Source organism: Morus notabilis, unplaced genomic scaffold, assembly GCF_000414095.1.
Source record: "Morus notabilis unplaced genomic scaffold, ASM41409v2 Scaffold785, whole genome shotgun sequence".
In the NCBI taxonomy this organism is placed as follows: Eukaryota; Viridiplantae; Streptophyta; class Magnoliopsida; order Rosales; family Moraceae; genus Morus; species Morus notabilis.
Genome location: NW_010356821.1, coordinates 80,097 through 93,250, shown reverse-complemented (window position 1 = coordinate 93,250; position 13,154 = coordinate 80,097). Strand labels below are relative to the sequence as shown.

General features: G+C 34.4%; 1 protein-coding gene across 3 annotated transcripts; it reads right to left on the bottom strand.

The window, feature by feature from the left end:
• Positions 1-5,402: 5,402 nt before the first annotated feature.
• On the bottom strand, positions 5,403-12,309 carry LOC21388662 (probable N-acetylglucosaminyl-phosphatidylinositol de-N-acetylase). 3 transcript variants are annotated; one of them, XM_024161603.1, is made up of 11 exons: positions 11,772-12,309; positions 10,953-11,072; positions 10,802-10,868; positions 9,544-9,614; positions 8,938-9,002; positions 8,607-8,651; positions 8,442-8,522; positions 8,181-8,248; positions 7,526-7,574; positions 5,891-6,051; positions 5,403-5,777 (listed from the first exon to the last, which is right to left on the bottom strand). In XM_024161603.1, the coding sequence occupies exons 2-11, from the start codon at positions 11,059-11,061 to the stop codon at positions 5,711-5,713; spliced, it is 783 nt and encodes a 260-aa protein (XP_024017371.1). In that variant the 5' UTR covers positions 11,062-11,072; positions 11,772-12,309; the 3' UTR covers positions 5,403-5,710. The 3 variants fall into 3 exon arrangements, with proteins under 3 accessions (XP_024017371.1, XP_010086923.1, XP_024017375.1); XM_010088621.2 differs by having other exon boundaries at positions 11,791-12,309; XM_024161607.1 differs by lacking the exon at positions 11,772-12,309 and having other exon boundaries at positions 9,576-9,614; positions 10,953-11,066.
• Between the last annotated feature and the right edge of the window lie 845 nt (positions 12,310-13,154).

Below are 13,154 nucleotides of genomic sequence, written 5' to 3'. Positions count from 1 at the left end.
TACTCTTCATTAAGAAATCACCTATGTGAGAGAGAAGTGGGGCCGCTTCAAAGGAGAATTGTGAGGGCTCAATTCTTTAGAAACTCTTGCAGAACCAGGTAGATGTTCATGGCCGAAACGAACATAACCATGAGAACAGAACTGTGTCAGGAAGATGTCTGCGTGAAGTACAATAACGTTTACACGAAGGCAGAACAGTTCAAAGACATCGCGTCTACTGGTCAGCCAGTAAAGTTTTTGTATTCTCACAAGAGAAGGTTCAAAGGGTAACGGCTACATATCCTTTGCAGGCATCGACCACAGAACTCTATCACCGTGTCGAGTTTGTGTTTTCTTATCGTGAGTCAATTTTCATTCATGTAGGGGATTGTTGGAAAAAAATGGCTTATTAAGCCATTTTAAAGGCCCATTTTGAGGCCCATGTTTGAAAGGGGCCTAATAGGTTTTGAGACGGGTCTCGATGGATTTGCGTTCTTCGTCACGAGGAGATCGAAATCAAGTATTCATACACTCAAAATGGATTTTGGGTGAATGAGAAATTGATGGTCTAAGTATGGTACTTGGAATGGCATATGTAGAAGAAAAATTGCAAAAGTCCCACATTGGCTAGGAGTGAAGCCAATGAGGTGTTTATAAGTGATTGCACTTTGAAACCTAGGTAAGCATGTATACCAGAGAGGCTCTCTCACGCGCAGGGGGGGGGGTGCGAATCACGGGCCCGGCGGGTTTGGGCCTAATGTGTGCGGACACGAATGCCGGACCGAAAAACCCGCTCCGCGCGAGCTTACTTTTGCGATTTTATTTTTGCTCTAGCTAAGACCTTCCAGCTTCCGTTTGGCATAAAACAATGATGGTTAAAGACCATAATGAGACCTTAATGGTGATCAATGGAGGCAAAACCGAATCAAGCTTTCATGGCTTTGGTTTTCCATCATCAAATGCTGAATTACTAGCCAGAATGTGGCCAGATTCACCGTGGGAAATTAAAAAACGTTTTGGCTGGTTTTAATCACCATTATTCCGGGAATAAATCTGGGTTATTACACCATAATGTCTTGGTGTAACACCCAGATTTTGGAGCCTATATAAAGGCTAAAACAACACATGATAGGCACACACTTCCTCACAATTCTCTTCTCCTTTTTGGTTCTCTCTCTCTCTTGGTTTGTTCCGGATTTCCTTGAGTAGTTCTTGTAGTTCGGTTTTGGTGATAGAGGGAAGATCAAGTTCTAGTTCGCCGGACGGTTCCGAAAGTGCATCGAGCTGCCGTCGTTGTCGTTGTATCCTGGGAGACGGACGTCCAACGTAACCTCAAGCACACGCCGGAGGGGACGAATCTGTTTTAAGGACAACGTGGTTCACGTGCCTCGACATTCATACAATTCCGTTTTCGAATTCCATAGAAAGGTTGATTTTGGGTTGTAACAATTTTCATTATTTTGTTATTCCTTTATTTCCTTGTTCTTCTTTGTATTTTCTATTATATTGTCTAACACATTTAATATGCATAATGCTTTGGATTTATTCAGACAAAAAACTTGGAAAATAACACTTCCAACTAGAAATATGCTCGAGAATCATTTTCACAGAATTTCAAATGTCTGCGAAAAGTTCAGATAAGTAGTTTCCAAAAAAAAAAAAAAAAAACTGGGCATGTTCAGAAGCACTCAAATCAAACTTCATAGTTACAGAGATACCCAGAATTTCAGAAAGAATACACCATCCGATAAAAAAATAAAAAATAAAAAATAAAAAATTAATGAGACAATAAATATCATATACCTCGAATTGGTGATCGAAAAATTGGAAATTGAAAAGATTTGTATTTGTCTTGGCTAATGGAAGATTCACCATCCATAGAGAGCGTGGAGAAAAAATGGAACAAGTGAGGGAGCAAAAGAACGTACAAACAAAAAAAAAAGATGAGAGAAGTAAACTGAGCATTTAGAGGCATATGGTGATCGGCAAAGTAGGCCAAATCGGTATTAGCGTTTTAACTTCTAAAGTACGACTATACATGGCCAGTTAATTTCACTAATTTGAGTTTAAAATTTGAATTTTGTTATAGTAAAAAGTTCTCAGAAAAAATCACATTTAATTTTTTTACTACAGTAAAAAACTCTCATATAAAATCATATCTCAATTTAAATCAGTAAATTAAACGAGCTCTTTAGTATGATTTTTTTTTTGAAAGAGAGGTAGGCATAAGAGTGTTTTTTTTATTTTTTTTTATTTTAAATAGAGATAGGCGTAAGGGTGCGTTTGCTTATAGTTGCGGAATGATAATGAAAATATGATGATAAAATATAATTGAAATATGTTAACTGATTTTTTAATTTGGTTTGGAGTTATAGAATGAATACTTGAATAAGATTATGTTATTTGGTTGACTATAGACTGAAATGGAGCTAAACTATAGTTTGACAAAAATAACACTAACTAATAATCATCACGTAATTCAAACATTAATTAATTTAATTATTAAAAATAATAAAAATAATTTAATTATTAAAAAACTTTTTATTTGAACGATAAGTTAAAAATATATATATTTCAATAATAAAGAAAATTATATTTTAAATTTTTATTTTTATTTAAAAAATAAATTATAACTTGTGTTTGTTATACAAATCTAATTTACGATCTACTTCTTATTTAGTACTAGCAATTTAATGGTCATATTAACTTTTTGTTTAAAAAACTGATAGAATCAAGATGAAAGGAGAAAAATTTAAGACATATTATAGTTTGGGAGCAAAACATGTACATTTTAAAGTTCAGGGACATATTGATACAAGTGACAAAATTCATGAGGTATTTATAAACTTCCGTTAAAAAACTTAACGAAGTTAACCTCAGAATGCATGTTAATACAAGTGACAAAATTCATGAGATAATTTATAAGATTTGTCCAAATACTTTCTATTATACGTTCCATAAAGATAAGATTTTCATTTTTATTGATAATTTTATAAAATTACCATATTTAAAAAAAGTTAAAATAAAAATTATACAGTTCATCAGTTAAGATGCCTAATTGCAAAATTTTTCTTTTACAAATGTTCTACTCTAAGATTCAATTAGTGGGAAATTTAGAGGAAGTTCTGGAGCTTCAAACAAGTGCCGGCGTCCCAGTTTGAGAGAAGGGTGGTGAAGAGGCGACAATGAAGATTTGATTAGGGGAATTTGGAGAAAAAGAAAAAGAGGACTAAGGACGTGTTTAGTTGGGGATAAAGGAATGGAAAGGAAAGAAAAAAACTCTAATTCTAATGTTTGGTTGGCAAAAACTTATGGAATGACCATTCTCTGGGAATGACTTTTCTTTCATTTTAGTGGAATTGTCATTCCTCTCTTAGATGGCATGAATGACGATTTCAATCAAGATTTATCTATTTTTCCTTTTATGTCTTTATTTTTTTCACCGTCATCTTCAACCAAGACCCATCACCATCATCTTCAACCAAAGACCCACCACCTCCCTCTACCCCATTATCCTTCTTCGACCCAGATCCAACGCCTTCGTTGTTCTGGTGAACTCGAGTTCTACTTATCCGCCGTCATCCCTTGCCCAAACTGCCTCCGCCCAGCGCCGCCCACGAACAAATCGTCCTCCTCCACTCTCACACAAATCTGCCTACATCTAGGCCGACGAAACCCCCCCCCCATCCTCTCATATAATCCAAAATTCTCGTCAACCAAAATGGAAAAACCCAATAACTTGTCTTCATTTCAAATTCATGAACTAAGGAACCATAAATCTCAGCCCCGTTCATTTCACCGATTCGAGTTTAGAATTCGAGTTTTGTTACAGTAAAAAGCTCTAAGAAACAGTCACATCTAACTTTTTTACTATAGTAAAAAGCTCTCACATAAAGTCACATCTCAACTCGAATTAAAAATTTGAATCATCGAACTAAACGGGTATGAGTCATGAACATAAAAACTCCAAAACCCATCAGATTGTTGGCCACCATAAATCTCAAACATTGTTATCACTGTGAGAAGCATATACGATCTTTCTTGGATTGGAAAAAAAAAAAAGAAGCTTCATAGAAAGGCACACATGACACCAGTAAAAAAGAAGCAAAACGAGGAGTAAAAAGAAATTCTCTGGCCTCCACTCGGTGAGGTCATCTTGTGGATCTTTCATGGTTGTGGAGAGAAGAAGAAAATTGAAAAGGAAAAAAAAAGAAAGGGGGAAGGGGGTCGAACCATTATTATTCTGGGTTTATCTGAGTTTGGGAGTGAGAGAGACATGGTTAATTTTGTCCAAATAAAAATATTCATATTCTTTTTTATCGTATTTGTAAAACCTTAATCAAATAAAAAAAAATCTTTTTTTTCATTCTATTATATTATTATTACCATTTCTATTACTATTACCATTCACCACTATAACTAAATGCACCCTAGATGGGTTTTTCCTCTCTTTCTCCACGTAAATGCTGATTCATCCAAATTGGATGAATGGATTTTCTGTCAGGAAGGCTTTTCCAATTTCAATCAAATAATGGAATTGGACCTTTTTCTCATAATGACCATTTCTTTCCATTCCATTATCCTCAACCAAATGCACCCAATATGGCTTTACCTTTCACTTTCACAATTAGCGTCAACAAGAGAAAGGAAGTAGAGAATTGAACGAAATCCAAACGGACATAATAATAAAAATCATGGTTTAGGGTCTTGGAAGTAATTTAATAAATTAATTTAAATAAATTTATTTATGCATATCTTTTGCAAATAAATTATGCATAATTAATGTTGGCGTGATGCAAATTTATTTATCAAAAAGTAATCTTTACATTTTATTTTAATTGTTGGTTAAGTTTTTGGGTGGCTAAATTGTCATTTAGATTTAAGGCTTATTTACATGGATGGCCCCTAAACTTGATGATTAGCAAATTAGTCCGTGATCTAAAAATCTTGGCAACTGGCCCTCAAACTTTAAAGGCCCGTTTGATTCATGCGCATAAATCAGTATTTTTATATTTGACATTTGAATTTTAAATTTTGTGAGAAGAAAATACTGTAGTAAAATTAAAACTATGAATTTAAACACATAAAACAAACGGGTCTTAAATCTGTCGCATAAGTTAGTGCAGCAAACAAAAAGGGCATCCTTCCATGTATTGTCGCCGGAGGAAAGCATAAGTGGCTCAATGGAATAAAAAAGAAGAATGATTTGGATTTTTTTTTTTCCCCTTTTTGGTGCGTGATTTGAATTCTGGTTTTCCTGAAAGAAGGCTAATTTACCGAACTGCGTTTTGGTAACTTGCACAGTACAAAAGGAATCAGTGGTCCTGCGCTAAAATACTTTTGAACATAACCTTAAAATTATAGGTCATCAAAGATGGTAAAGCAAAAACGAAAGAAAAGAAAAAGGAGAAGGTAAAAAACCCAAATTCAAATGGTCACGTATTCTCCACTTCAGTACTTCTATAAGAATATACCAAAGAAGTACTCCCTAGTTGCTGGAAATTTTCCATGTTATGTCAATACTTGTTTCCTATGAGAAAATAATGACTATTGCAGTATACTTCTTATTTGTTTTTCCCCCCATTTTTTGCCATTCAAAGGTAACACGTAATGGGTAGTAAATAAGCAAACCCTTCCCTCTCCTTTAAACCTCCCCAACCCTCATGTTATCCCAAGATTAGTGTCAACAGGACTCGAACAATAATTTCGTCTTTGCCCATTCCTGGCACATTTAGTCGATTCTTCTAAGCGTGTTCACATAAGTGTAGCTCGAAAGTGCCACAAAAAGCTTGCGGAACCTACAGACACAAAGTAGATATTTCCACACGCACGATAGATCTTCAGATCATATATCTTGATATATTAGAAAGCGGGAGAGTTTTGAATTGATAACAATGAAAAGAATGCATACCAGACCCATTGGCTTGAATGTTGTGCCATCGCGAGGAAACTCTTTCGAGGGTGTTCGTTTATGAAGCAATGCGTCACTCCACTTGAGCATCGCAAGGCACATAAATAGGACAACCATATATCAACTGGTCCACTATACTTGCGTAGTAAGTTGGTGCTGACCTAAAAACAATGAAGAGCGGAAAAAAAAAAGGTTAATCAAGAAAACAAAAGGATTACACAAACTAATAAACACAATAAAGTATATAGGCAGGGCATTATTATATATAAGATAAAATTCCTCGAAACTTTTTGCATTGTGACAATGTGCCACTCAAATTTGTATTTGTATCATCCAATTCCCCTGCGCTTTGAGATTGTACCAAACATGCTCCTACAGTTGTCTTTTTACGAAGGTAAAACATGTCTATAATGGTATGTATGTGTATCATTCAAAATTACTAAGTTGCTCTTCTCCAAGTCCGCAAGGCTTGTGTGGCACCACCATTGTTGCTCCTAGGGGGAGCTTCCTTTGGTTCAATGGCAGCAGGCAACTCCGCGAAGCGGAAACGACATAAATTTTTCAAATTCATCCTCTCATCTATATGTAATTTGATTTCACTAGCATGAAATCAAACCACTGCAGAAGGTCACTACCCCCCCTTTTTGGTGTGTTCTTATGGACTGTTTTAGTAGGTTCTGGTCTTGAAATTATCAAATTAACAATGCGCCGCTTGATTCTTCAAAGAAATAGCAAGATAACAAAACTGGAGGAGAAAATTTGGGAACTGGGTCAATGAAAACTAATTGCAATTTGCTTCTATTATTTCTCCCTGAAGTCACACCCATTTGTACTCCTCATGTGCAGCCTTTGTTTCAGTTTTTAACTTGTTTGTTATTCACTGCATTGTATTTATGTCTCTTGTATATCACCATCACCAAAAAGGAAATACAATCAAAGATTTTTTATACTGTTGTTTTGTTAGGAGCGCAGAACCCCACATCTCATTCATACGTGCTCTGTTGAATTTACAAAAAGAAAAAAAAAAAAGTTTGATCTAACCTATATTCTCAAACTCTTTATTTACAGAGAGTAAGAAACAACGCGTACAACCGTAAACAACTGAAAAAGCTACATATTTGGAGGATGGAGCTCTAAGTAATTTGCTAAGTATTGCCTAGGAAGGACGAAGGGTCCGAAGACGGGCATCCAATTCAGGGCAGGGTTTTTCAAGGGGGAAAACGCATTTAGGGCTCTAAATAGAAATATCACTATAAGCTGTAAAATTACCTAAATACCATTAAAATGGGACATTTGACATGCATGTGCCTTATTCTGTCCAAAATGATCATGGAAGGAGCAGGTTTGGTACAATTTATGAAGTTTAAGGGGAATGGATGATACAAATGCAAATTGGGGGGCATATTGTCATAGTGCTAAAAGGTCAGAGGAAATTTATAAAAGTTGTCCTTAGATATATATCAACTAACTTTAGAAAATTCTAAGCAGGTAAGAATAGAAGTTAGGTATACACTACCAATAGGGGGAAGCTCAGGCCTACGAATAATCAAATAGTAAATTGCATATCTTGGATCAGAGTTCATTAAAATGCCAGTTCCGAAAATTTAGCAAAATATAGAGTTAAAGAGGGCGTACAAGTTCCCAAGCTTCAATATCTTGTTGTGAAGTATCATGTAAGAGCTTCCTGTATTGGACACAGATGAAAAATCAACAAATAATAACATAGTCGTACCTAAATATAGTATTCCAGAAATTAGAACATAATACAGGCAATTAGAAAGATTCATTCAAATTCAATATCGTAATACTTGACATATCATTCTAATGCAACAACTCAGCAACAACAGAAAATATATAACAAGGGTGATGATGATAATCATAATGATATGGACCTGTTTGTAGGAATTAAGACGGAATAATAGATCAAAGTTAAAAGGGTATAGAATAGTTCTCTCAAGGTCGTTACCAAAGCTTGAAAAAGGGAGTCTGCATCATATAATTCTCACAATTTTCAAGCTAAGATTATCTGTATATGTCCTAATACAATTACTTTCATGTGAGAGTGTTCAATTTGTGTGGTTTCACCGTGCGTAAAGAGTAGATAACAACGTAAAAAAAAGTGTCTCATCAAATCCTCCTAAATAAGATGCCTCACATCAAGTCCTCATAAACAAGAGGAGTGATTAGCCACGAACTCTAAGCATAAAATGGACCTATAGAAAAAACATTCACTGGAATAAAAGGTGAAAAACAGAAACAGAAAATAAACAGATACATAAATAAAACTTACCGTACCCCATGATGAACGTCACGATGATTACAATGACCAGAAACACCATAATCATCAAATGTAATGATCTGAAATACAACCATGTAAATGCTATCTTAGAAATGTGTGTAGAGAAGATAATTGAAAGGTAAGAAAAATTTTGCAACAGTAAGAAAAGCAAAGAGTTTTGCAACTCTGTAATAGATACTTTTTCAAAAGCCTATAAAGGAAAATTGAGGGGAAAGGATACGCTATGATGGTTTAATTGAACAACGATCTTACCAAGTCAATACCATGTTTTGCAACTTCTTCTTCAATAATCGTGGCCAATAAATCATGGCTCCAAACTTTCCCAAAACCATCCTGGTAATGACATATGAATTTACAAATGCCTCAAGATAGAAACCCAAGCCCTATTGAAAATACACATTTTGTGTGTTGTAAAACCTGAAGTTCTGCATGGTCTAAACACCTCACTTGTTGTCCTGGAACCTGGAAACACAATTTCACATGTTATACCACCAAAAACCAACGTGGAGAAATTTTCTTACCATCTTCACTCGTTTTAGTCTTTTAGAGCACAAGTTTTACATAAGATGAATTATGTGAATTGTGAGTACACCAAAAAAAAAATAAAAAAACAAAAGTGGAATAAAAAAGGAATCATAGACTAATATTGGGACAGAGAATGAAATTTAATTGTCAGTAAAAAGAGTTAATTGTAAGAGTGCACTATAGTAGGATATTTTTAAATCTGCAGAGCAAGTTTGCAAATAACCTTAAGAATTGCACAGGCCAGGTAAAGCTCATATTTTCTAATATTTCCCTTGCCATCAGCATCACCTAAAAAAGACACTCGAAACAAGACAAGGTTAATTCAAGAATTAAATTTGCTAAGAAACCCCAAAAGACAGTTCTTAGTGCATCTACAAAATGTGATAAAGCATTCAGTTTTTCTGCTTATCAGGAAAGATAAAGCTGTAAAAGACAAGACATGAAGAGAGAGTTTAAGGAGAAAAAAGATAAAGGATTGGGGGAAAAAAATAGGGAAAGTTTCACCGAGTCTAGATATTTCTTGATACAAACAGACAAGCAGGTAGAAAAATAAAGTATATTGGATGAGGGTTTCAGTCTTTTTCTTTTTGCAACAAAAAATAGGAAACCATCACATCTAAATAAATATGAAAGCATTGTTCGTGCGGAACATTTCTCAACTTAAAAGGCTACATATTGGTCATATAAATACATTTACAGCTTGTGAACATTATTGTTCTTATTGCAGAAATGGCAGGTAAAGGAGTCATCAAATTTTTTAGTAATGACAATAATGCTAAATAAATAAATAAAGAAGCATATAGAAAACTACACAGTACATGTATGTTACCAATGGACAAGCATAATACGTGAAGATTATACCCTCTGGAAGTGAGGTAGCTAAATGTTGGAGAAAAGAACCTGCGAAGTATACATATGGTTTCAACAAGCAGAAGATACAATATTAGTAAGTAAAGAAATAAACAAATTATAACAAACATTCTATTCTTTTCCTTTTCCTTTTAATCATATTGGCTGGGAAGTACTGCCCAGATAAAAATAAAGACAGGTTTTAGTGGACATATTTAAACATCAAAATAGTAGGGCAAGGGCAATAAGAAACAATGTATGCTTTCTTATATGTCATTGATCGTAAATAAAGTCCCCTTAAACCTGGACATACCTCTTCTTCAATGTCAAGAGTTTACCATCTTTAGTCTCTTCCTGTGAGAGTCTAAATAGTGGTGTTTCTTGAATATGTTCAAGTTTTTAATTTTTTTTTTACTATTATTTTTTATCATTCTCATTTATCATGGAAAGTTCTATAGTTTTCTTGGACATGTTTGATTGATGACTCTCTCTTTTAACTAGAAGGCTTTGAAGGTGATCATCAAATTTTGGAACAGAAGACGCATGAGGCGGTATTGATGGCGGAGAAGAGAGTTCCAAAGGGGCAAAAACAATTAGTCTGAGAGGCAGTTGGCAAAAGTTACTGAGAAGACTGTTTCTGCCTTTTAAAACTCCATAACCATCCATGGAAGTTCTTCAGATTTGAATGGTAGGAGATATACTGAAGGAGTTTGATGGATCGTGTGAGGAAAATAAGAAACCTCACGACCAAGAGTGGGGAAGAAAATGAAGTTGAGTGTTTTGTAGAATTTTCCTAACCAGATGTAGTGGCAGCTCTGTCCAAAAATATCAAGGGAGGATGTTCAATTAAAGCAGCAAAACAGAGGCTTTAGCTTCACTATGAAGTCTCCTTTGAACTACTGAAGTTGGATTACCTATGCAATTTTGTGTATCAGATTCTCTAGTGCTTGCTAATTCTTTCAATACTTTATCTCTCAAAGTTTATGAATTTGGCAATTTCATGCCTGATATTATTAATCCATAATCTCTTTTCTTTTCCTCGTCTTGTTTTTGTTCATGTTCCCAGATACGAGCCGGCTAAAAAAGGGACGAGGGTAGATGAGAATGTCGTATGGTTGGGGAAAAATCCTCCTCGTATTGTATCTCATATTGTAAATTATTAGAGTCATCAATGAAGACAAATCTTTCATTCTCAAGAAAGGGAAATAAAAAAAAAAAAACTGAATTTTAAAGCTTACATAGATTCGTCATCTGGGTGGGCAACAACCAGCAAAACATTCCTTCTTGTCTTGTTAAAAGTGCCACCTGAATTATTAGACATGGGATTTTTCAGACTTCATGAATAAATAAGATCATCACAACAAATAAGAAGATAATCAATTCACCCACCATTAGAGAAAAAATCATCCTTTGAAGATGAGAAAGAGCCATGGAGAATTTTGACAAGAGAAGCTACCCAAACTACAATAACAGAACTGATAATGATAAGCCACGCCATCTAGGATACACCTGCAAGCCATCACCAATCAACAACTTTCAGAGAGACCCAAAAACGCAAATAATCTCATAATTACAATCCTAAAGATTTTCTTTTGCTTTCTGAAATAGAAATTATCGAATCGAACCGACCAAAAATTGTACATCAATCCTGAGAGAAATTAATTTGAAACAGATAAAACAACTAAGAACATGAAAAAAGAATCACCAACAGAAACAACAATATGTCAAAATTATGAAAGAAAAAAATATGAGTAGTGCTCAGGAAACTTTGGCAGCCAAAATTTCCCCAGAAAAGTGAAAATTTGTAATGCAAAATTCATCAAATTCCTCTTCTAATTCAGGGTCAAATGAAAGCGTCACAAATTTAAATCCTCGTGATTCCAATGAATTTCAAACAACAAACAAGCCACGTTATAGAAGCCCTTGTAAATAAATAACTTTTCGTATATAACTTAGGTCAACAAAAGATTAACATCACAAAAAAAAATGTGAAAAAAAAGGTCTCATAATAAAGCAATTATAACTAATGCTGCTCCTCCCTGTATAAAATCAATGAAACCATAGTAAAACGACATACCATGTAATATATGCTTCTAGTTTTGCCTATAGTTTAGATCAAACCAGCACTTTTTGTTTAAACTACCATTGAGAACCAGTACTATTTGTTTAATTACACCTAGCTCAGAAATTCCTAATAAAAGAACAGACCATGAGAATTCTTCTTGACCTTTACACAAATGAAGGTTGTTTACGCCCGCATCGATCGACTCCTTGCGGAGATCATCCTCTTAAGAGGTAAAAGCTTGTTCGATCTGGAGAGAGAGAGAGGGAGAGAGAGAGAGAAAGAGACAGAAATCTGACGCCGCCGAGGGAGACGAGGCGGGGAGAGAGAGAGTGGTGCGAGAGAGCGGGAGAGTAAAAAATTATGGCAGGTATTTTGAAGATTAGAAAATTATAACAGGTTTTACACAATTGTTTTTACACTCTTGTCCCTATCTTCACTCAGTCTCTCCCTCTCCTCTCTTCCGTCACCGCCGGCGTTAAACCCGACGGCCGACGATAGCCACTGAGCGAGAGATATCTCCGGCGAGCTGCGTTCGATCTCGTGACGCGCAAGGATCTACGAGTCCTGTTCGCGATTCTAGTTGGCCAGACTCCTTCTCCGTCGACGGCGACGGCGGCCGAGAGAGGAACCGACGGAGGAGAGAGAGAGAGGAGAAGCGAAGAGGAAGGAGGAGGGAGAGAGAAACTGTGAGAGACAGAAAGAAATGTAAAAGACGAAAATAAAAAAAGGAGTTTGTGTCGTAGACAGTCCAATTAATAGTGTCAATTTATTATCTTTGGTTTTGATCAAAATTACATGGATTAAAAAATATATGACACATAGTTAAAAATATAAAATTATTAAGTGAACGTTATTCAGTATTATGATTTAAAATTATTTTTAATTTATGTATATTTTTTATGAGAAAAAATATTGTAGCGAATCATGAATTATTATTCAAATCATAGTACGAATTTACTAACTAAACGCACCATAAAAGTTCATCTCTAAATAAAAAATGTTAGAAAAAAGAAGAGAAAATTGAAAAAATAATAGTAATTTCTGATTTAGATTTATAGTTAAAAATAAAAAATTATTAACGGTTCATCTCTAAATAAAAAAATGTCAAAAAAAGAAGAGAAAATTAAAAGTATAACAAATAATTTTTTATACAGATCTGATGACTAAAAATAAAAAATTACTAATAATTCATCTAAAAAAAATTAAAAAAAAATGTCAAGAAAAAAAGAAGAAAAAATTGAATGGTTAATTTAGAAACTCGCACCCTTAAAATTGAAATGAATTTTAAAAATGTTATAAACTCATCAAGTTTAAAAAATATGATGTTATTAACTTCCGTTATCTGGTGCATCTTGCCAAAAATGTGGTTATGGTGTCCTTGAATTTTAATGCAATTTACGGTTTACTTTTTAAATTTTAAAAAATTCTCATTTTATTTCTTAAATTTTTTTTTTTTGTTAATTCCACTAACTTTTATTTGTTAGAATTTCTTTTATAATCAAATGAAAAAAAGAGGTTAAATATAA

Excerpts from the sequence above, each read along its gene's own strand:
- LOC21388662 (XM_024161603.1), bottom strand. The coding sequence starts at position 11,061 with ATGGCGTGGCTTATCATTATCAGTTCTGTTATTGTAGTTTGGGTAGCT. Across the intron at positions 9,615-10,801 it reads CACCCAGATGACGAATCTAT|GTTCTTTTCTCCAACATTTA; the intron begins GTAAGCTTTAAA and ends TATACTTCGCAG. Across the intron at positions 6,052-7,525 it reads ATATTGAAGCTTGGGAACTT|GTCAGCACCAACTTACTACG; the intron begins GTACGCCCTCTT and ends CATTGTTTTTAG.